The 24553-nt window shown below is 40.8% G+C and overlaps 1 protein-coding gene across 2 annotated transcripts; it reads left to right on the plus strand.

Moving 5' to 3' along the window:
* On the plus strand, window positions 1-24142 carry oga (O-GlcNAcase). Of its 2 annotated transcripts, XM_022238676.2 has the most exons (16): window positions 1-247; window positions 2545-2694; window positions 2959-3089; window positions 4616-4784; window positions 5371-5469; window positions 6369-6497; window positions 6923-7084; window positions 9039-10048; window positions 12246-12420; window positions 15184-15237; window positions 18418-18503; window positions 18756-18857; window positions 19187-19278; window positions 20588-20780; window positions 21258-21417; window positions 21923-24142. In XM_022238676.2, the coding sequence occupies exons 1-16, from the start codon at window positions 187-189 to the stop codon at window positions 22057-22059; spliced, it is 2910 nt and encodes a 969-aa protein (XP_022094368.2). In that variant the 5' UTR covers window positions 1-186; the 3' UTR covers window positions 22060-24142. The 2 variants fall into 2 exon arrangements, with proteins under 2 accessions (XP_022094368.2, XP_022094369.2); XM_022238677.2 differs by lacking the exon at window positions 15184-15237 and having other exon boundaries at window positions 2-247.
* The last annotated feature ends 411 nt before the right edge of the window (window positions 24143-24553 follow it).

Raw genomic sequence — 24553 nt, forward strand, 5'->3', positions numbered from 1 at the left:
TATTGACTGGCTGAGCACTAGCCCTAGCTCTACAATGAAATTTGTAGCTCTGTCATGTTTGTGCCATTATTTCGTCTACTGAAGTAGGCCTAAGCTTAAAGTTTGCATTTTAAGGAAATTGTATTAGACTGTTGAAGCAGCTGGAGTTCAGAATGATACAACAAGTATGACCTCGAATATTCTTTGATGTCGAAACTAGACATAAGAATCATGATTCCACCGACGTTTCACTGTGGCGCTGTGGAAGGTGAGTTGAACCACAGTCAAGCCAACACATGACATCATCTGATCATGGGCCATGGCCCGACCATGGATGTCGACGAGGCCTGCCTGCCTGTCGCTGTCACCAGCAAGTTACCAAGTTCCATGTCGTTTTGGCATGTTTAGGAAGAGTTCGGTATCTGGCCACTGCATAAGCTACTCACCATCAGACATTGAAAAATGCCACCCACACTGTAGGCCTAACATGGTTTGTAAATTAAACTTTGAAGTTTGAAGACAAGTCCTTTCGGCTTTTCACAATTTCAGCATGTTCAGGATGTCAGGTAGGGAGTCCAGTGAAACGACACCTCTAAATTTTATATCTGAAACTGACGGCGTGTAAAAGTGTTTGTTTTCAATCAACGATTTCTGCCCTTTTTGTGCATCAAATTCAATATTTTAAAAAGCATTTGTGTTGTAAAAGAATGGAAATTTGTGTTACTACCATTTGTTATGTCTGTTTGCACCGAGTTTTAGGTGTAAAGTATGATGAAAATAATGTAAGATCGGAGCCACTTCACCATGTCAACAACTGTGTACAGCCATCTTTGTTTGTTGTTGTGTGACATAGTCTGGTCTAAGCCTAATATCTCACGAGACTCAACCGGGTTTAGAACGATGATGTCATCATCTTGTAGAGCTTAAAATACTCTTTCAGTTGATGTATGACTCAAGGCATTTGAATAAAGCACTGTCAAGCCTGGTTTTGGTTTGTAAAGACTACAAAACGGTAACAAAAAATGTGCATTTTTCTGTTGAAAATCCCCAAAAACATGTATAAGAAGTTGATGGAACTTATATGAAACAGTGTTTATTTGGAAGCTTGGAATTTCAGGAAGAAAAGGAAGTTGTTTTTTTGTAAAAAATCAATGTTGAACTGGTGCCGAACAGCCCTTTTGTATTGGGGTGCTGTCGTGTAACTTTGCTGATATGGTGTATGTATGTGCATCAGATTAATGCATGGTGCACAGGGAGTAAGATGCATATAACAAGTGCATAAACCACACATGTTGCTTCAATCAAATGTTACCGGTATCAAAAGACCCTGTCAAACACAGACTTAAAATGACACCTGACAGACTTGGTCCGCTATTTTTATAGAGCTATTTATTGATGACAAAATATCACATCAAAACTATGCTTCAGTGATCTTTCACACATCACTAAAAATTTCAAGCCCAACTCAACTGTCCTGTTACTGTATACATGTACGCGTATCCTGTGTTTATTATTGATAAAGTTCTCCATAATCAAAGATATTGTTTACTTTACACTTCCTCTGTGACTTAACTACTACAGATCTTTGTCCAACTCTGGCATGTCTGGAAGTAGAACCAATGAGGAATAAGACTCCATGTGGTTTAAATACATCGATGAAAATAAAACTTATGTCCACTCTCAAAAAGTGACGGACTGATTACACCTAATTTTAACAACAACAAAATTCATAACTTCAAAATACGTCTGTTGAAAAAGATAATGAATATTCTTTGTCGATGAGAGAAGTTTTGCAATTAAGCCGTCTGGTACAAACACTACTTAAAAATTTTACTTGAAAATTAAAAACAATTGTTTTGTACTTAAAAAGTCTGTTTGGTTTGCTGTGGTAGCCAACTAAATGTCAACATACGTGTAATGTACACTGTGTGCCTTATTGTCCCCAAATAATCTTTTTTGTAAATCTACAAGTTGCAAATTTGTGTTATAAGTGACCAAAGTCACTCTTTTAGTAGTTTTGATAAATGATATGTAGAGTTACGTTTCGATTCATTTTTGGCAGAATATACATGCCTTATTCTTACGTTAGCCTAGGTCATCCCCTGCGGCTATAAATCCCAAGATACTTGGGATCCGTTGCCATGTAATCAAAATTAAGATTAAGTCATCTTTTCAAAACTGTATCATAAAACTTAAGATTATGATGGCCGGATATGAATTTTGTTTTTGACATGTACCAGTTCCCAATTTTTACCTCAATTTTGCAGGGGTCTTGAATCATGGAGGATTGTGATTTTGTTAAGTTATAGATTAAGTTTAGTTTTTACCATGACAAATCTCTATCTGGTTCCATGGTCATAATCGTTGTCATTGTGAATTTTGTATTAAAAGTTGGAATGCAGATGTAGAACAATTTTGGAAACTTAATACCTCTAGAGCCACAAATATGAAAAGAAAGTGAGATAGGGTGTAAGTAAGTGAAACCTGATGACAGATGATATAATGGCCTTCCTTTTTTCTAACATTGTTTCTTCATCACTTTTCACTTTTCCTTTCACATTGGAGGTTTTTATGGCCGGCCATGGACCACCAGCCAGCGCAAGAACCTGTTTGCCCTCATGCGACGGCTGAAGCTTAACACATACATGTATGCACCAAAAGACGACTGCAAGCATCGCATGTACTGGCGTGACATGTACTCTGTAGAGGAAGCTGGTAAGGAATTGTCAAAGAGTACATTTTTAAAACAATGGTCCACAATCTAAGGCCCTGTCAATAAGATTATGCACAGGTCAGACTCACTGTTTTGACAACATGGCATCTCGAAGTGCATTGTTCATAGCATTTGATGTTTTTGCTTGCTTAGAAGTGGGAAATTGATGGCCTTGGGCAGAACTGCAAGGTTCTAAGATAACAGCTGGCCAATGTGGCTTTTGCTAGTGGTTTTAGATTGGTTTTTTTTTGTTCTTTTTGTCACAGAGCATTTAACTGGCCTGATAGACGCAGCTAAAGAACACAATGTGGACTTTGTCTACGCTTTGTCTCCTGGCCTGGACATCACCTTCTCCAGTGCCAAAGAAGTGACATGTCTGAAGCGGAAACTGGAGCAGGTATGTGTGGGGGGTTCCTTGAGCTGCCGTTGTACATCGCAAGAATAAAGTACAGGTTCACCGGTCCTTTTATGTTAGTGATTCAACCCACTGAGCAGGGAAGACAGGGAGATACCCATGTATACGATCATTTGCAGAAGTTTAAGACCACCTAGAATTTTATTGGTACTTCTGTCACTGGGCCTGCATTACATTGTCTCATTGAACGATTACTTAACATGTTTTTACAGTGGTGCATAACCTCAGTGTAGTGCTGTACACCATTTGAATGAATATTTTTTGCAAAGGCAGGCCTTGTATGACATTTTGTCTATAAGGCAGCATGATTGATTGGTTTAAGTTTGGTTTTTCTTCTGGTTAATGCATTTAGTATGGGTGGTCCTAAACTTTTGCAATGACTGTATGTATATACCATAAAAGCAAATGTTCATGTAAGACTGGTCAAGAAAATGGACACTGATAATGGTCTGAGCCAGCGGTAAGTTGTATTATGTGTCCGTTCTTTGGGGCCAGTTTAAACAAATATTTAAGACCAGTCAAGCACCTGTTTATTCCCATTCATGAACAGCATTTGCACCAGAAAGTCTAAACAAACTAAAAATCAGTATACCGGAACAGTTTTACTTTATTTTTTCAAACACCCTTCTAACCATGTTACTGTGTCTGTCTTTCATGAGTAGCTGTAAACAATTTCTTAATGTGGAGACTGGTACGTGCATAGCCTTGGTCATCCGTTGGCAATTGCCACTGATGTTTTTCATATGCAGTGGAAAGATCTAGCCAAAGGTTGACGTTACATGGCCAGTGTGATATGCAAACCATACACAAATGTACATGTACACAAGTGAGGTTGTGGATAGCTTGCTAGTGCAGTGCGACTGATGACGAATGCCTTGACCAAGGCTAGTGTGCGCATGATGAGATGGTGCATAGATGGTGCATAGCTAGCAGGTGCTTTATCCATATTGGAGACTAGCCACGTAACAGGCTTCTGATCAATAGGAATGGCTGAATTGTTTTAGATACAAATTTTTGAGTCTGTTGGAATTGTCAGCTGTTAAAGACGAAATGGCGATTCCCCATATTTCACAACTTGGAAAGTTATGACGCACATCTTGTTATGCGAGGAGTGGCTACGTTTAAAGGCAATGATTACACAGATATAATTTCTTGTATTCCTAAAAATAGCGAAAAAATACGTTTCGTTTAGCCTCAGTCAACTTCGATTTATAGACTCGTATCATTTTATGGCAGCTTCATTGGACAATATCGTCAAAGCGTGTCCCAAAGACAAACATGAGCTCATTGCAAAACTCGAAAACGCAAGTTTGCCACTGCACAAACTTGACTGCCGCTGAAAACAAAACTTGAGATTTGCTACGTATGTGTGCAAATTTGATGTTTGTTGGCGTGCTGCCAGCACTGTCCTCAATCATAGAAATATCCTATAGATGTGGACATTGTCTGCATCATGAAACAATTATGGGACAGGTTTAATTTTTTTCTTTTTCCCTCAATTGTCTCAGGTACGGCAGTTTGGGTGCGAAGCATTTTCTCTCCTCTTTGACGACATTGACACTGACATGTGTGCAGCTGACAAGGAGGTGTTTCAGACATTTGCCCATGCTCAGGTCTCCGTAACTAATGAGGTCTTTCAGCATCTTGGTCAACCCAAGTTCCTGTTCTGTCCAACTGGTAATTTAGCCCACTCTGTGAAAGTGGTTTTGAAATATTGCTAACATTTCTTGAAATGTCTCCTGTTTACACAAACTCATAGACAAAGTAGCAACTGTCTTGTGTCATGTTAACACTTTTGAAGTCATTTTAGAGTCCCCAGTATAATTTTCTCTGTTTATATTCTTCACATATCTATCTAGAATTTCCCTCAATGGTATTCTGAATGCCCACTTTACAAGGTGTTTTTCTTGTTACAGATTTGGGTTAAGGTCTCTCATTACTGTCTCCACTTACAAACTTATCCTGTGTAAATCCGCCCAAATGTATTTTCTGAGCTACATTAACAAAAAAAATTAATAATTAAGAGGTCTTCCTTTGCAGTTTTGTCAAAGTTATTTTTACTGCATTTTTGTGGGTTTTTTGCCATTATTTGTTTTCATTTTCCCCCTTCTAATTGGGTTGTAACCTATCTGTGTTAGACAGTTTCAATGTTAGAGGTTTTTTATTTTCAAATGTTGTGAAGAATAATTTTAACTCTAAAAAGGAAATGAAGCTGTGTTTGTTAAATAGGATGAAAAGACGGAGGTCATTTCTATATTTACAGAGTATTGTGCATCGAGAGCAGAACCATCTGTCCGGAAGTCTGAGTATCTGCGGACAATCGGCTCCAAACTACTCCCAGACATCAAAATCATGTGGACAGGTAAAACCAGGGACTTCTGCGTTTGTGCTAGGAACCTTCCTAAATTCCCATATTACTACCGTTACACATGATCCCAATGGCATTCTATTTGTTCTTGGATTTCAAGATACATCTAGCCCTATGGAAAGTAATGGGAGCTTGACTCAGCCTTTCTCAGTTCTCTGTAATCCTTCGCAGCTCACCTAAAAGCATACGGAATATTAGCCTTAAAACAAAGAAACAAACAAAAAATGAATACATTCCTTTCCCCGAGTTTTTCCCAGTAATACTTAATAATATACGGTTTTATTCACGGGGCCTAAGCTGGAGCTCCGGACATACACATGTAATAAACTAGTGCAAGTAGCAAGCCTGAGGAATTGAGATTCATACATAACATCATGGTGCCCGGCCAATGGTAGTGGGTGACAATGAAGGATAATCTTACGTCTTGTCTTTCGCTGTTTTAATGACAACACTAGATGGTTGTTTCCTTTTTTTCACATGGATTCTGCAAAACATTCTGAACCTTGTTGAATTTGGACACGTCACATCCTATATACGTGGATCTCAATTAAAGATGCTTCAATCCATATAGCAGGCATTCACGACCATTTCCATTAACCCAACCCCCTAGGCCCTTTTGATTTGGATACATTCTCAGTCATTACAGTTCCTGATCAGTTGTGGAGTTAGCTACATAGACATTTGTAACATGGGTTGCATGTAATGGAATGTCAGTGTCGGCATGAACGTTACTGGCTTGCAAATTTTGTAGCACGAAGACAGTCATAGTGCAAATTTTCAGAAGTTGAACACATTCTAATGGCAACAATTTCTTTGTAAACATTTTATATCATATTTATCTCCTGTTGGAATTTGCAGCCTTAAACCTTAAAGTCTCCCCTTTCACTGCTCAGGACCCAAAGTCGTATCAAAAACGATTTCTGTGGAGTCCATCCTTGAATTGACAGAGGTGATCAAGAGAAAACCCGTCATCTGGGATAACGTCCATGCCAATGACTATGACCAAAAGAGGATATTCCTTGGTGAGTAGAGAAATCTAAACCTGAATGCCCATCAAAACAGCTTCTGTGTGTGTAGGAACGGTGTTCTGCACTGTTTTTTGTCAGCTGAAATCAGTGTTTGTGTTCATCCACGTACCAGTTTTACAAAAGTGCTAATTATGTCAACTTTATATGCGCCATGGATGTTTTCTGAGTAGCAAAAGCAGGTGTCAAGCCAAAATGTTGTATGACTATGGCTTATACTTATTGTCAGTCAATTTTGGCCCAGAAAACAGCTTGATAAATTTGTTAAGCAGTTCTTTTTGCTGAGTAGCACCAAGACATTGGGTCCAGAATTGTAGTACACTTAGCCTCCAATGTGATGGTCACATAGTTTCCGTGGTACAAACATAGTATCATTGTCGCCATCGTCGAGTCTCCTCTGTGATACATTGTCACTGTTGTAGGTCCATTCAAAGGGCGTTCCTCTGAGCTACATTCCTACATCAGCGGCATTTTGACCAACCCCAACTGTGAATATGAAGCCAACTACATTGCCTTGCACACTCTGGCCACGTGGTCACATTGTTGTGATGGAGTGACTGACGAAAACAAGGAGGAACCTGGTGGTAAGTCATTTTCATCCGTGACTGTACATCAATACAATGCATTGATTAATCTGATTTTGTGGCTTAACTGAAAATGATGTTTGTTTAAAGAGACGGACAAACTTGTGGTAACATGCAGTGTCACAAGACCTCTTCAACAAAAAAGCCAAATTTGTTAATTAAAAAATGGATATGAATAGAAGGGAGCATGCACGTATATGAGGAAAAGCAAATGTGCACCCTGACAATGGTGCCTTCCCTGTTAGAACTTTTCCTTTAATCAACCAGTTTCCTCATACATGTGTGCCATTACAAATGGAACATTTTATAGTCTTAAACAGCATAACGTTACTTATATTTGACATTTCAGTTGAGTATCTGTGTTATCTGGTTGACTTTAGTTAGGCCAAACGAAAAAATAGGTTGGGTAGGTGGGTAGTATCTCTTTTTTTTTTCTAAATTTTTTGGGTCAAAACTTTTAAGGTCGGAAATGTTTGAACATTCTTGAACATTATTCAGCTATGTAAGAAAGGTTTAGATTTGAATATGACAAGCAGCAAAAACTGGATTGTAATATCTATGGTCAAGTGGCTTAAAATATCTGTAGAGAGGCAGGTTGGGTTTGAATAACTCAGAAAGTATTACATGTATCTCCAAGTGTCTGCAAAACCATGCCTTTATTTACAAAATCATGCCTTTATTTACATGACATGAAAGACAGAACTAATACGCCTAGGCCTACAGATAAAACTAATATACAAAAAATATAAATAAAATTAACAAAAACCACCGTGTATATACTGTTTATATATATGTATGTATGAGTTGTGTCCCTGAGTCACTCAATTTGTCTGTTGTTATAACATGCTTAAATTGTTTGGCCAGACTAGTTTCGGGAAGAGCAGATCAAAGGGGTGAGGGCATGTCCCCAGAGGTCAGCGTCATGTCGACATCGATCTTGTCAGTGACCTTGAAATTTGTGCCAGCGAAGGCGTTGGGAGTGCATTTCCAAAATTCCAAGGTGAACGTTCCTCCCGGCCCGCTGCATGTTGTCCACCACCTTGCCGCGAGCAAGCATACATGTACTTCAAGCTTGTAAGCACAACATGCTTGACATGCGAGTGAGCACAATACACAGTCTGGGCCCAAGACTACTTTTGCATTTAATATTAATGATAGTTTATGTCCGGCGAGCAGATAAAATGCACAAACGAATAGGCTGTAGGGGGCATCGTGTTAAACTCTGAACAGGCCCCACGTCATGCGTATGGCATGCGTTTGTATGACACTTGATCATGACTGACCTTGCCGACGACTTACATTGCCGCCAAAAATTAACTCATGAGAAAACATCATTTTTTAAGCAAAAAAAGGTAAAAATCTAAAAAAAAACTACATAAATTTGTGTATAAAAATAAGCATGAGGGTTGGCAACAGTATTTTTTCATTTCTATTTTTTTCTAATTTAAAGATTTAGGCTTTGTACAATTTGCTAGGTTGGGGCAGGTAACCAGAAGCACAACTGTTATTTTGTTTGGCCTTACCAAGTGCACGTACACATGGAACATTTTGCCTGTTAGTGTATGTTTAAATGTTCCAATAAGTTGACCCCAGTCTCATGGGTCATAAGGTCAGTAATTCCTATTCTAAGGCTGTGCATGGAGTGATCTATATACATAGACCCATTTAAGGTGGTGACTTTACTAAAAGTGCTGTCAAGTGCAGAAAATGACCGCACTTCCATTTTCAGTACCAGTATATTATTATTTATTTTCTAATGCGTTAACTCCGAAATTGTTCTCACCCTTTGCAACTTCACAAGCATGCGTAACGTAACAATATAAAGATATCATAAATTATAAAGTAATATCACCCAAAAAAAACAACCATGACCCTTGGAATTTCAACTCATGTTTCACTGCATGATCTCATACACGCAGCTTGACAGTAGCTTTTTATTTTGACCATGATGCAGGAAGCTCCTCTGAAAATCCCACCATTGAAGCAGAAATTAAACTGGAAACGGAAGGAGAAAATGAGTCTGTCCCATCACATAGGAACTATCCAAACCATGGGCTGTACGATCCAGACTTGGCACTCAAAGCTGCAGTCACTGAGTGGATGGACGTGATTATGACTGCAGTGCCAACAAGTGAGAAACGGTTACTGGCCCCAGCTCTTGTGACTGTGCCTCCTACGGCCCCACCCATACCCAGCATCAACACCTGTATGAGCATCACAACTCCCACCACGTCCAGCGGGCAAGAAATTCCCTCCCCGGGGGAGGGGCAGCTCGCAGAGGAACTCCTGAAAAACAAGAAGGCGTTCGATAACCTGGCTGCCGTCAGCGAAGGGGCTGATAACTTCAAGCCAATTCCTAACCCTGTCAACTCGCTCGTCACCAGTGCATTTGCACCTAGTGACCCACTGGAGCCCATGGACTGCAACGGAGACTTCTCGCAGAAGGCAGATGTGCCGTTGCCATCGCTCCCACCGAGCGTTGTCCCAACGAAGATGAGCTCCAACGTCCCGACCACCACCACCACGGTGTGCAAGGTCAGTGAGGTCGCCATGCAGATTGACGAGACTCTCGAGAAGGACTCCGAGGAGAGCCAGGCTCGCCCTGAGAATGCACCGAATGCAGGAGAAAAGACTGCGGAGGTGGAGGCAATGGCCGAGACAACGACAGACACAGACACGGAGATGCAGAGTGATGGCGCCGATGCAGATAGTCAACCCGAGGACGTGAACATTGAATCCGCCGAGCCAGACTCGGACATCCCCGATGAGGATTTAGACACAGACAAGCATGCCAAGAAGCTGGAGAGGATCACCGTAGAGGACGTGCTGCTCCTGGTGGAACTCTTCTATCTGCCATATGAACACGGCAAGAAAGCAGTCAAGATGCTGGAGGAGATACACTGGTTGAAAATGAACGCACATCATGTCAGCGAGTCCAAACTCAAGTCTGATCCATCTGATATGGTAAAAGAAAACATTGCTCTCTTTTGCCTTTTTTGTAAAATGCTGCTATACCCGCAGCCTATTTCACACATTTAAGAAAAATGTCATGTGTTGGAGTATGTCATATGTCATTCTGGCTGATTGTTGGAATGAATTTATTCCTTCTAGATTATTAACCCGAACTACCCAAAACCTGCCATACTCCAACAGCAGGTTTTGTGAGGTTTTGGCAGGTTTGGTACCGTACCTGAGGAACTTCTTGTTGAATTTTGTGAGACTTGGGATGAAAGGCCCAGGGAGATGGTGTTGGATTCTGTGTGAGTCAGGACACACAGGTTTTATTGTGTGCAGTGTCTGGCTTGCTGTGCCAGTTGTTGGACTAAGCTTGATTTTGTCAGGTTTGGTACTGTTCAGTGCAAGTCATCCTATACTGCATAGACCCATCCATACCATATCACTCAAACTCCAACGGGCTCATTCTGTTGGAGTTTATCAGGTTTGGTACAGTGACCTGCATGTACAAGTACATGAACCTGTTGGATTTTGTGAGGTTCAGTATGCTTTTCTAGTGCAGGAGCCTAGGGGGTTAGGGTTAAGTTTGAGCTCTGATAAAGAGGAAAGTACAAATATAAAGTAAGTACATTGCAAATACATGTACATATCACACTGTATTACATCATGATATGGCTAGCAGTTGTATTACAGTAGATTTCCATTATAGCACTCTTTAGGGGACCTAACGGAATTGAGTGTTATAACGGCACAGCACTATAACTGACTGGATGGATGCGCAACGTGCAACGCACATGTGCACATGTGCTTCTTCGTACATGTACAGTGTATAGATACATGTACATGTATCTACATGTATCGTACCGGTATGTGAATTACGTTTACATGTATTGGCAGATGTGTTCACCATAATTTTTGGAAGATACATGTATACCTTTTATCTGGTTATATGGACGTTTTAGTGATGCCAATAAAAAAACACCACCAAATCTCTTCAAAAACCGCCACGGGACCTCATGCATGCTGCATCGCGACACAAACACTGCATCCACACCCACTGCGACATCCTGACTGCTACTGCGTTCCCATTCATTGACAGTCTTATCACTGATTTTTTCCAATAACCATGTGACCGTAGAAAGTGATAATCATCAGAAAACCCAAGTGAAAACAGACGCGACATGTCATGCCGAACACAATCTGCGAAAAGACGAGATTTGCTATATGAAGATACACGTACAGTACACGCAATGAAATATGTAGTATTTCAATGTTGATTATTTGTGTGTCAGACTACACCACGAGAATAACTAAAAAGTGGGAAAATAATCACAACAATGCCGCCACACCAGAGCAAGTTAAGTTTGTTGTAATTACGCTCACATTTCATGTGCCCATGACTTCAAGATTCTGACTTTGCAAGTAAAGAGCGCTGTAACTGGAATCATTTCACATGCTTTATGTGGTTTGGGGACTGAATATCGTGAGTGTTATATCCTGAAAAACGTAGTAAATGGGAGCGCTGTAACCACAGAAAAATGTAATCAGTGAATTGGCGTGCAGTTGGGGAAATGACAACAGAGCGTTATATCGGTAAGAGCGTTATATCAGGAGTGCTGTAATGGGAATCTTCTGTATTAACCCCTTCCTGCCAGGCCGGGAGGCGGGTATAGCCGCCGTAAAAATTGAGATCCTCAGCCTGCTTTTCAGCTATTATTCTCGGCCCACACTCGAGCAAACACGGTGAAAGAAGGCAGACCCTGGCTCTTGTATATATGGTAATTGGTCTTTGTGCATAGCCCAGAAATGAAAAGACTGAATTGGCATCATAATCACCAGCTTCACAATAGTCCCTTCTTTGAAAAGAGGCAACGGGAATGTGGAAGGGTGAGTAGAGCCGCATGCCACCAAACAATCTGCCTTTTCACCGTGCAATTCAAAGCGTGCAGAGCACGCAGGGCCACAAACCGAGAATTTGCGGTTTGGCAGGTAGTCTTTGTGGCCAAGCGAGGCTGGAATTCTTGGAGTCGGCTTTCGGGAAAAAATTCCTGTAGGCAAGGGGTTAAGAGTAAATAGGGAGGACTTCAGTTCTTAGGAGTGTGTCATGTAGAAACCCAAATCTTAGACCAGGGCAGTTGATGCTGCTTATGATAGAAGAAACAATTTATAGATGCATGATGCACCTCTTTGTTTTTGCTATGACTAGGCAATTGAGTGGGCAGACCGAGCTGCTAATTTTGTGGACTTCAGCCGGCAGGTGCACAGAATGATGATGCGCCTTCTCAACATCCCCAACCGCTCACTGCTCTACGACCTGTACCCTTACATGTGGGACATGGAAGGGGTCATATCCATGCTGGCATCCTTTGTCAAGTGGCTTGGTAAGTTCCCAATGCTGCAGTGAGCATTGCCAATTGGTGGTCCTTTTTATCAAAGCCAAAGAACACATCCATTTGGTTATCCCACCTTCTGCTACCATTTCTTGTGCTAAGGGAAAATTTCCGGGCAGTTTTTTCCCTTGCATGGCATGCAGTTGTCAGGATCCACCCAGCATCTCTAAAGGATTTTAGTGGTGTTTTAGGTTAAATCTGCAGTTAGGAAACCAAATTCTGCGAACTGACGTACATATTCCTGATGGTATCATGATAACTGTACTTGTGAGGCTATTTATGTTGCTTGAGGGCTTGCCCATACTGTTTGTTTTGAATCTATCTTGTATGTAACATGTTGACTGGATTAGTGCCCACAACAGCGAGCTTAACCCCTTTACGCCGGGACATGGGTAGAGCCGCCGTAAAAATTGAGATCCTCAGCCCGCTTTTCAGCTATTATTCTCGGCCCACGCTCGAGCAAGCATGGTGAAAGAAGGCAGACCCTTGGCCTTTGTGTGTAGCCCAGAAATGAAAAGACTGAATTTGCATCATAATCACCAGCTTCACAATAGTCCCAACTTTGAAAAGAGGCAACGGGAATGTGGAAGTGTGAGTAAAGCCGCATGCCACCGAACAATCAGCCTTTTCACTGTGTAATTCAAAGTGTGCAAAGCACCCAGGGCCACAAACCGAGAATTTGTAGTTTGGCAGGTGGCCTTCGTGGCCAAGCGAAGCTGGAATTCTCGGAGTAGGCTTTCGGGAAGAAATTCCTGTCGTCAAGGGGTTAATTCTTACCGAGTGATTTGGTCATCAAATGTTGCTTTACTGAATGTTTAACCAACCTTTGTCACAGAAAGCCAATTGTAGCACACCTACACCCACATTTCATTCAATTGATGGATGTATTGTAATCCCACTCCATTCTGTCACATACTGTCAGCAGAACCAGGTTAAGTTGGAAAAAACTTCCTCAAATGAAGAAGCACCACAAAATGAAATTGCTGAGAATTTAGTGAAGCCCAAATTGCAGTGGTCTTTTAACACCTTCACAGATCATAATTTACCGAGATCTGTCTGTTTCAGTAAAGGGTTTCTACCGGTAAGGTCAGCATTGCTTTTAGAATTAGTGATCATTTGACAGATTTAAGGAGTTACAATGAAGTGGTTAAAATGTAATGACAGTTTGTATCTGTAAAACCACTGGTATGCCTGTTGTCTTTCTTCCTGGTTTCCAACATTGTGATGCAGTGTGTGACTTGCTTCAGCTTAACCACTTCCTGCCGGGCCCAATTATCCATGGTGGGCCTGGAGATTTTTCCTTTTTTGTTTTCAAAATTCTTTAAAAATTCATAACTTCATTTACTAGACGTTTACACCCAGACAAATGACTGCCTGGTGGCTACTGTAATCTGACAGACAACATCTCTTGATGCCCAAGCATTTCAGCCAGGCTTGCGGCCTTGTAAAAAGAGCCCAGATTGTGCGGTGTCATGTAATTTTCTTTTGTTCCCGAAACCGGCACAAAGTGCTGCGTACGTCTTTTCAATAGGGGCCAGATTAGCATGCAGCAGTATTGTATCACTCATTACTGGAGCGCTGGAGCGGTTTTGTCCCCAGTGGTAATCTGCTCATGCTGAATGCCACAAAAATTGGTGTAATCTTTCAAACAATGACGGATTTCCTCTGCTATTGGCAACTGGAAAGATGTTGGAAATTCCCAGCAGCTCAGTCTTTCTTTTTCGAGTATGGTCTTTTGTTACAAGACCCAGCTCTTTTGTCTGGTTTCAGGCAGCCTGGCATTAGGTATAAAGAAAACGAACCCGAAACCGGGTCTTCCGGCAGCAAGTGGTTAAGATATATGTAGCTGCTCAAATTGGATTTCCACAAAAAGTGTCTTTCCACAAAAATTATCTGTTATTGAAATTATGATTTGTTGCCAGCTGAACTAAGGGAAGCCTCCTTTTGAAACAGGAGCTTGCTTTGAATAAATAACAATACAATTGCTTATAAAGCGCAATATAAATGTTTTGGAAAGAGGTATTGGTGCTGTACTGAACAAAAAATACATTTGAACAGTAAGTGTCAATTTAATAATGATAATGATATTTTTTTTTTTTCAAAGCCCACTACGTCAAAGGGAGACAGATCTCAACAGGCTGTGCATTAATAAAAATACGTTGATACGACATAAAACCTTATGAAATGTAAAATTAATTTGAAATTATGCAGTAAATAGTCAACAAGACATTTACGGTACTTTACAAGGCAGAATAAGCCAGGTTATACATTACTCTGCCTATAGCGGGGCTCACCAAGCTGTGTTACTATATAGGATCTAGAATTCCTCTTTCTTTGGTAATGAGAAATAAGATCGGTTTAGTAAGAGTGATAATGTAGGTGGTAATGTTTGAATGCAGATTGTAGGGAAAGATCGATGGCATTGAAAATATATTGTGATATTGTATTTATTTATTTATTTTTTGTTACATCCTGAGAGTTGGAACAATGCAGCATGGTATTTTGAAACTAGACAAAGTTAAAATATGGAGCCATCATTGCTGTACTTTACTAGTCATTGTCAAGATAACACCAAATAAAATGAATTCACCAGTATGCCCAACTGTCCTTTGAAACTACATGTATATGTACGCCTGAGGCAAGTCACATGCCAGAAGAGTGACGAGCTCGCTCAGCATGCCGCGAAAGCTTTGCTGCCCTGCGCTCATGTACAGAAACTAATGAGTGTATTTTTGGTTTCTCTTTGTATTCTAGATCTTGGGAAAGTTCCTCGTATTGGCTGCTGTTTCATGGACTATCATCCATCATGTACGATTGAAAATTCCCTCCTAAAGCATAAAACAGGCCAGACATGGCACAATGTGTTCCATCTTCTTAACATGGGAGAATGTCACCTTAAAAATATCCACTTCAGCCAAAAATGAGCTTTACGTGATTGTTATCAAAAGCTATGTAATACCTCATAATGTTTGTATGTTAGAGATGACCATTTTGCCATGTAAAAAGCTGTTTTTTGTATTGGATGAAAAGTTGCTTTGTGTTGCATCTTTGCCAACTGATGAGGCTGCACAGTATACTGCCCAGTTGTGCTTGAAAGAACCTTATTGCTTTGAAGTGTGGCAGCTTAACACAGAAGTTGTTCACACAACTTGCATCCGACAGTGAGGTTTGAGTTTGGAGGCTTTCTAATTCTACTGTGTAGTAAATAACCTTTGACCCCCTGTTTTCCATTGGTACCCAACACTGGATAGCATCCACCTTTGTAGCATGGTCACCAGCAGACACACAAGTTTAGCCAGATGCAGTAGTCCTTATTGTTATAAGTTTGGTTATTGTATTCTTTACTTTTTTATTGATTAAACTTAGTGTATTCCTGGCTAAGCCGAAAAGGACTGGATGCTCCTTTAATTGACCTTGCAGATCAAGCTTCCTTCCCTTTAATACCCCTTGAAAAAAACAGGAGGCAAAACGATCAATGTGAAAAATCATGCTTGAAATGAGTTACTGTGTTTGATTTGATTCGTGCATGATTATTGTTTTTCCCGGCCGAGTCATCTCAAAAGTTCAACTCTGGAGGTTTTGTCATAATCTTCTGTTCCTCAGCCGTGGAATGGTGTCTGGTAGCTTGATGTTTGTGGCGCCATTGATGGCTTGTTAACCCAGTTATATGCCATCACCATGTGTGACATTCAGATATTCTCCACGTCCAGAGGACAAAAAACGTATATCTTAGAAGCATGAGAACTTGGCATCCTCAATGTTAAACTATCCAAGCTTTCTTAGATTAAGTCAATCTATGGATGAATATTTAACCGCCAGCCCATTTTTGGCTTGCAGATCTTTCTCAAGCATAAACCAATATTCTGACATAAAATATAGTTGCTGCTACATGTATTTAGACTAATTTTTATGATTCTTATACATTTTTTGTCCTCTTATCTTGTGAGATGGCACATAACCTTTATTGTCCCTTTCCCCATTAATCCTGTGCCTTTTCTTTTATAGGAAAGGAGCAGCTTCCCAAGCAAAGTATTCATCTGTTATTGACCCAAAAAAATCAGCCTCAAAATGACATAGCAGATGAGTTGCTGAAGAAATGTGTAATGAGCTGTTTCTGGTCAGAGTTCACTGCCTTGATGCCGTCAAAAAATCGGGACTTGTATTGCTAGTTCATGCGGCATGGGGATACATGGTCTCGCACACCCATGTCCTGTCATGAATGCAGATGTAGCTACGCAGCAAAGTTAGTGCATACTCCAAAATGAGGAATCGCGGTGATGCAAACTGTTCCATTAACTGGCTCAATTGGTCTGTAATTTGGTACATGTACATGTACTTGAAGACTCTATTCAAAACTATGGAGTGAAAAAGAAGATGAGCTGGTTTATGAAAATACAAGTATCATTTCTCAATATGCATAAGCTTTCAGAGGAGACAGCTTCAAAGTGAAAATAATTGACAGAGTCACTGACGGCATTCTCCAAAAAGGTTAACATGCGTGCACTATTCCGAAGTGTCAAAAAATGGACATCGAGGCACTGTGTCTGTCGACTTTTAAAGGGCCACCCTTAAATTGCCCCCCTGCATCTTGCAGCGAGCACCTTGAAGCAGTTCAGTAAGAGCCACGACAGTGAGGTGTGTGGGTGTGGCCCTTTAAAAAACCACGAAGCAGCTCCTTCACTTTGATTTCACAGATGATGAAAGCCTGTGAGCGACAGAGTCCATGCAGCCAACCAGGATGCTGCATCGGTGTTGTTGGCTGCTACACCGAATGCCAAAATTTGCAGCAAAGCATGAAGTCTGCCACGGCAGAGGTACTTTCCTCTTGAACAGTGTGCAGTTTTTGCATGTAGGCTCCACAAATCAAACTGTCAAACAGTAAAAACAAATCCAGACATATTTGGGGGGAAATTGCAGGATTCAGGACTGTTACTGTTATAAAGGCACAGTTCATGACTCAGTATTGTAAAATCAAAAATTGTTAATTTTCATCAAAAGGGTATGTAGTTGTAATGTAATTTGTGCATAATAAGCAGTAGCTGGACTTTTTGTCCCGCTCACACGAAATTTTTTTCACCTTGTATTAATAACTAAGAAGTGCCTCGTTGAGGTTACTGCCTAATTTTTTTTCGTTTATGTGTCCATGAATATTACCACAGCCATGTTCAAGAAGAAAGTATTTCTGTCGGTTGCTTGCTGCCATTTGTGCAAAGCACCAGACTCCATTCTAGAGAGCAAGCCACAACTGCAAGAACTAGACCTGTAGACAGAGGGAAATGCGACAGCTTTTGCTTCATTTGCTGGCCACAAAATGGACGCTGTGCGCAGTCACGCATGTAGGCTTTACATATTGAATTGTATGGGTACACTGGTGCACTTTAAACCAGTCATTTTGTGCCCATTCATGTGTGGGTCTGGTTGAAAGACCTTTCCAATGAGGGGGCTTCCCATTAATCATAGACCAATGAGTGAGCTTTTGAGATGACCCCCTGTATTTTGCTAGTGGAAGCTACCTCCCTGTTGAACCCAGATCATGTCCCCTCATCAGTGTGTATTGTCACAAAAGCAGATGCTGGACAGGCTGCTTATAACAATGAAGTTACCTTAGGAATGAAAATGATTGGTATTGAGTTGGAGACCCTGTTATCTGCATGACGGGCATTTATACAGAATTATTTGTTTTTGTTAAATATGTGATAATTTTGTTGAAGAAAAGTCTGATCATTTCGCTGTAAAATTCACCCTACTTAAGCCATTTGCAGTAGTTAATGCAAGCAGCCAGACACATAATTGGAAAAGAAACCAAGAGTATTCAGAATGAAGTGAATCACTCTCTGAAGAATTATTTCAAAAGTTCTACTGAGAATGTGACCAATTCATCAGCTGATTCCATTTTGACAAGCCTTCCCGTCGCCATCACGATTGATACATTCACAGAATAGAATTTGCAGGAGTTCACTGGTTCTGTAATTTGCTTTCGTTCATCAGGGTGTTCCAAGAACTACAAGGAAGCCTTCATGAGCGGTGACCTAGAACCATGGGTCTTTCGTGGAGGGCTGACTGCCGAGTTCCAGGTACGAAAGAGGAAATGGGTGGATTGCATTCTAGTCTTCAAATGTTAAAAGCAAATTTAAAAAAGAACCTTTTGTACCATTTCAGATACTGTGGTAACTCTAAGATTTTACAGACGTTTTCTTGTCATGATTTCATAAGTTGCGTATGGAATATTTAAATTTATAGTCATTTTGAAGCATGTGTAGTTCCTCAGATATTGGTAGAGTTTCTCACAGAGTTGTTGCTTGCTGGTGGGTTTTTTCCCCTGACAGAGGATGCTGCCATTGAATGGAGCTGCCGACCTGTTTTCCAAGAAGCCATACAGTGTCAGCAGCAAGGTCTACACAATCCGACCCCTTCTGCCTGCAGATGAGGCAAGTGGATTCCCCTAACCCAGGGGTTCATATCAGTCTGTTGTTTGGGACAGACTTGATCAGGCTTGGCTCAGATTGGAATGAACAGCGTTGAGTCGGGGTTTGTAGAGCTTGACAGGGCTGGGTTGAGTTGGGTTGGGTTGGGCTGGGCTGGGCTGGTCTCATTACAACGGGACAACTAACTTTACTGAAAATCCTGAGTTATTTCATCAAGTATTGGCATCAAGTTCAATGGTATATGTGTGTTTAACCAATAAAACTTGCTGGAAGGCCCCAAGAAGAAGTATGTTGGTCTAATGTGGGTGATGTGACCCTTCTGTCTTGTCCAGGATGCTGTTTACAGGGCATGTCTGCTCACTTGTGATGATGGGGAAGATGGCACTGATCTCTTCCTCAATCATCCTCAACTCATCGGAGACAGGTAGGCTGACTTGTTTCTCTTAGACCCTCTTGATTTGCTAACCTCTCTGTTGCCTTCTGCTTTCAAGACTTTGTTTGATAAAAACTTGGGTTGCATTAGGCATGTTTTAATACCGGCATATTAGTGGCAAAAAGTGAAAATTGGTTTGTTCTTACACTCTACACTTCTGCAAGACTTCATCCCATACGTTCTCAATACTGGATGGTGTGGCAGGAAGGAGAAGAACATTTGATCACCAGTTGGATGGAATTTGCTGGCCAAGTTGAACAGAGTAAGGGCTGCAGATGACTGTCTAGTCAGGTCAACTTCGTAGCAGCAAGTATTTCTCAGCATATTGAAAAACTATTCCCCCAAACAAGTGGGGAACTGATACCTTTGCTCGGATGGTGATCTGGGTTATCAGCACAGTTCAAGGTGTTCAGCGACTCTTCAAATTTGACCTGAGCTGTGTTGGAGTGTGGCAAAGTTGCAGTCGATCAGTCGGAAACTGAACAAACACACAGGTTGCACCAAGCACAGCGTGGTATCTTCACAAGAAGTGAAAGAAATTGGAAAGAGTGAGGGCTGAGAAGCAGTGTTATGGTCAAGTACTTTTCAAGTACCAAGTTAATGCAAAATGTTGCACTGGTGAGGAGGGAACAAAGCTAAAGACCAATGGAAATTTGTGGTAATTGCACAAAGATGAGATTAAAAAAGACTTCAGACACTCCCAGTTTTGTTAAAACTTAAGTTTTAGAAAGAAATTTCCAGTCATAAAAATTTAATTTTTATTAAACAGTGATGGTCTGTAGTCATTTCATTTTCTAATCTTACTTTTGTGCATATACTATTAAATGTCAGTTATCTTTAGCTTTGTTACTAGTACCTACTAACCAGTTCAATATTTGGCAGAGAACTTGGTACTGGAAAAGTGCTCAACTACAACATTGTTAAGAAGTGATACAATGACACGATGTTTCAGTGTATGTACAAGTGTTAGCATGTGGAATATCTTTGTTAAAGGAAACACAACTCCATAGCTAATGGTTTAGCAGGCCCTTGAAACTGGCCCTTGTGCCGGCCAAGAGCCAGTGAGCCACTGATAATAATCCACCTTGAGCAGAAGCACCCCATGAAAAGAGCCATGTTGGTGGGGAATGTTCATTTTGTTTGGAGTGACATGACTGTAACGCGTGCATTTCATATTCATTCATAAAACAGTGAGGTGCAGTTCCCACCAAAGGAGCCTCCGGTGCCAGGAAAATTGTGCCCTCTCTTGGTCTGGCTTGAGGCTCATTGCCCCTTATTGTTTATTCCCCTTGCGTGGCAGGCTTGTGGGCCCCTTCCTGACCTTCAGCCGGGAGTACTGCTTTGTCCTGTGTGACGGGGAGGACATCGTGGGCTACGCCCTAGCCGCCTTCAATGCCAAGAACTTCAACAAGCAGGTGGAGGTAGCCTGGCTGGAGGAGATGAAGAGAAAATACCCTAAGCCGGCCAAAAGCAAGAAACCAACTCAAGCAGAGGTTGGTTGGGGAAAAAAATGGAAGTAGAGAAATCCATGCCTTCTTGAAGGGAGGATGTTAAGGTCATTTCTACTACTTTAACAGTAAGACATTTGCGTGTGTAACACCTGGCCTAGAAATAGAGACATCCACATCAACCCTAGCTCTCTCAGCATTCTGAGGTCTCTAATACCTTGCATGGAAGCCCATTGTACCTTCCCATACTTAGAACTCTCATAGGGTAGCTCAACTCTCTTTCTCAGTCCTGCAGAATGGTAGATAACTTAATACTAATGGCATTTTTCTGAATAGGTGAGGTTAGGATTGAAGCAAGGGCCCCTAATTTCCAGTCACAAGATTGTATACAAATGTGTATTACAGAAGGTCTTTGAAATCTGATGAGTACATCTGAGCAGAACCCTTTAAAACGATAAATGTGACTGGGTATTTAAAATTCCTGTTTGATTCTTCTCATGGATTTCATTTTGCCGTCTACAGAAAACTATCCTCAGTTTCCACAAAGACCCTGTGCCTCTGTCAGAGTCTTTGTTCAGTCGCTTTCCCTCCCAGCTTCGCTTGGACGTGCTGCCACGTGTGGAGGACACGGGAGTCGTCAAGAACATGTTGGCCTGCGTCTTATCAGCACTGAAAACAAGTGGTAGGAACCAACATAAATTGCACGACTTCACAAAGGGTGGAGTGAATCTGATTTTGAATTTGAAATATGCATCTCTAACTTCCAAATTAATTGATTACAGAAGTACTTCAATGAAAAATGTGAGTGCCTCCATTGTTGGGTTTTGCAATTTTGAAGAAACAAACATTTTTTCAAGAAATTGTATGTCCTTGTCTTTATTATGACTATTTCCACAACTCCTGAAGTTTATGCAAAGAGTACCATTAAATTGGGTCCGTGTTTATTGGCACTTACTACAAAACATTTGTATTGATGCTAAAGATATGCTATATTAGGGCCTTTCCAATTGCTCTTTGAGATTGTGTCAAGGTTTACCAATTTAAGAAAAATCCACCTGTGCATTTTAGGTTATCCTGATTTGAAAGTTTACTTGCCAGACTAAAAAGGTGTGAGAAAAATGGGTGACCATTCCTGTTTGCCCGAAGAAAAAAAATACTCACTGAAGGTATTGTTAATTGAATGTCAGGTTCTCACGGTGCTTTCGCCGAGGTCAGCACTGACCTCAAGGGCCAGATGGAGTTCTACAACAAGCTGGGCTTCATAGATGTCTCTGACTCTGGAGGAAATCCGGACGAGGTTGCCATCCTGGGACGAATAATATAACAGCACAAGTATTTCCTGCTGGTTCCATTTCAAGCAATGCTGTGGAGGTCAAACAGCCTGCGCACGTCTCGTAATTCATTTTCTAGGTTTTTTTTTTTCTCATTGCGAATACCGATTTATACTGAGGGTAACGTCTGATCAGGTTTCCAGCGGTACTTAACACATTAACTTTTGTAACAGTGTATTCTATTGTTCAAAATTTTGCTCTGATTCAAATGCATTGTGAGACTTATGTGGAGGTTAACATTATGCAGTCTTATGAAAATGAGTCCTCTGGTACAAAACCAATTAAACACTATTATTCAGAAGCTTGCCCGGTTTCTAGTGATTCACATTTTGGGGTTGACTTTAAAAAAGATAGGTGCAAAAATTAGTCATGTAGTTCAGTCACAAATCAGAAATTACAGGAATGCTCTTCTAATCTCTATTATGACTTAAAAAGTATTGATGGATGAAGAAGAACTTAGATTCTAACTTCCCATGAACCAAACACACAAGTCGGAAGTTTTTAATGGGACAGGCTCCAGCATTTGGTAATTTTGTGGGTCCAAATAAGAAAAATGCAGAAGTTTTTAATCCTGATTCCTTTCGGCAGTGGAAGGTGCTGGTCATAGCAGAAATGTGCATTTATACTTATGTCTGCACACATGTACACATTCTTGGGAGGTAGGCCGGGACCAACAACCGTGGAATCTGAAACTTACTACACACACTCACACATTGGTAGGAGGTACCAATAGGCCTTATGCTAATGCACCCCCCACAACAACTAAAAAAAATTGTTACTAGAGCATTTACTAACCCAAGAGATATGAGGAACATCAAACTATTCTGTGTACTTGTATTACAGCATAGTTTTCTTGTACAATGTAGTAGTTTAATGATATTTATGGTTCCCCTTTTTGTCACTTACAGTATGCTGTGGGTATGGGGATACATGTACTTGTGTTGTTGGTATCACAAAACAGTATTTTGTGTTATTTTGGTGTTATTAGGCTTAAGGGTGAAGGCTGGGGATTTTCATTTGTAATGTACGTGTAAACTTCCAGGCATGATTGTGTGTGGATGCCAGCCCTATTAAGTGGCCCATCAGTAAGCTGCAGTAGTTTGTTCTTCAAACTCACAGCGATCTGTAGAGACCATTACATAAACGGCTGTGTCATCAATCAAGGTGCCACATCCCCTGTGGGTTTTTCTCTTGGGGGGGAGAAGGACCGGGAGGTGAATCACTCTCGAGTAACAACTTGAAAGGGTAAATCACGAATTCTTTTTAAAATTAGCCACTTATAAACAAACTGCATAAACTGGGCTTGTGTGTCCATCTTGGACAAAGGCTTCGTACGCACAGTGTCAATTGAAAGCATTGGAACTAATCCTCCCTGATAACAGTAGCACTCAAATTGCTTGTGTAATAAGTGCTCACAAGTGTGCTTTTCTCTTGTGTCTTGGAATCATGGGGGATATATCTCCCCCTCTTGAGGGGGGAGGATTACCAATCCAATTATCCCCCCCCCCACACACACACACACATTTCAAGTCACTTTGTGCACACACGTAGCCTTCGCCACCAACTCTGCACTTGCCGGCGTCACAATCTCACCTGGGATGGAGGCTGTGCTCAACACAGTGGATGAATACGAAATCATCCCCCTCCCACACACACACACACATGTGACAAGAAATATCCTCCCATGCTTTGAATTACTGGTGAGGTAATTCCTTAAAGTTATCTATTCAATCTCATTCATTCATTCATTCTGAATGGCATTGATGTGCTGTAGACTTTGTTTTAGTATATGGGTAGAAAGTTGAATACTTGTCAGCATGGAATCGAAAAGGAGCATCACTCCCAGTTTCTCTCATTTGAACCTTTGCATTGTAATCTTTTGCAGAGTAAGGGCAACTGTTAAACAGAAAAACGAGCGAGAAAATACACCTGTCTGATATTAGTTTTCCTGGGATGTAGGAAAGTCATATTACTATCCGGTGTCTTTGTTTTATTTTGGGGTCCTTAATTATTGGCATGCAGCATTGTGGTATATGATGCCAATAAAATAACAGAAGTTGATCTTCAAAATTGTCACTTTTCTGCCTCCTTTTGGTAATGAGTATGTCGTGGTTACATTCCCACTTCGAACATTTGTCCGTTTTCTCTAAATTCAGTGTTGTTCTTGGATTGATTTGTGATAAGAACGAGTAGTAATTCATCCCAGTCTTTTTTCCAAACAAATCAAATAGAACCAAATGATTTTTAAATCAAAGTGTTTTGCAGGTTGCTTCACCGTATTTGAAGTTACAGCTTCACCTTGAAGAAAACCCGCATACATAGAAATTGAACAGAGTATGTAGTTCAAAAACTTGACCCAGCAGATAATTTGGTAAAGTTTCTGGAAGCCTAGGTGTCGTCTGAGCACCAAAATTTATTCTGAAGATATATGGCTCTAAAATAGTCTTATGATTTATGCCTTCCCTCAACGTCCAAGTGCAACTTCTG

This window comes from Acanthaster planci, linkage group LG13, assembly GCF_054643075.1.
Source record: "Acanthaster planci isolate LZ-2023a linkage group LG13, COTS_SCS, whole genome shotgun sequence".
Lineage (NCBI taxonomy): Eukaryota > Metazoa > Echinodermata > Asteroidea > Valvatida > Acanthasteridae > Acanthaster > Acanthaster planci.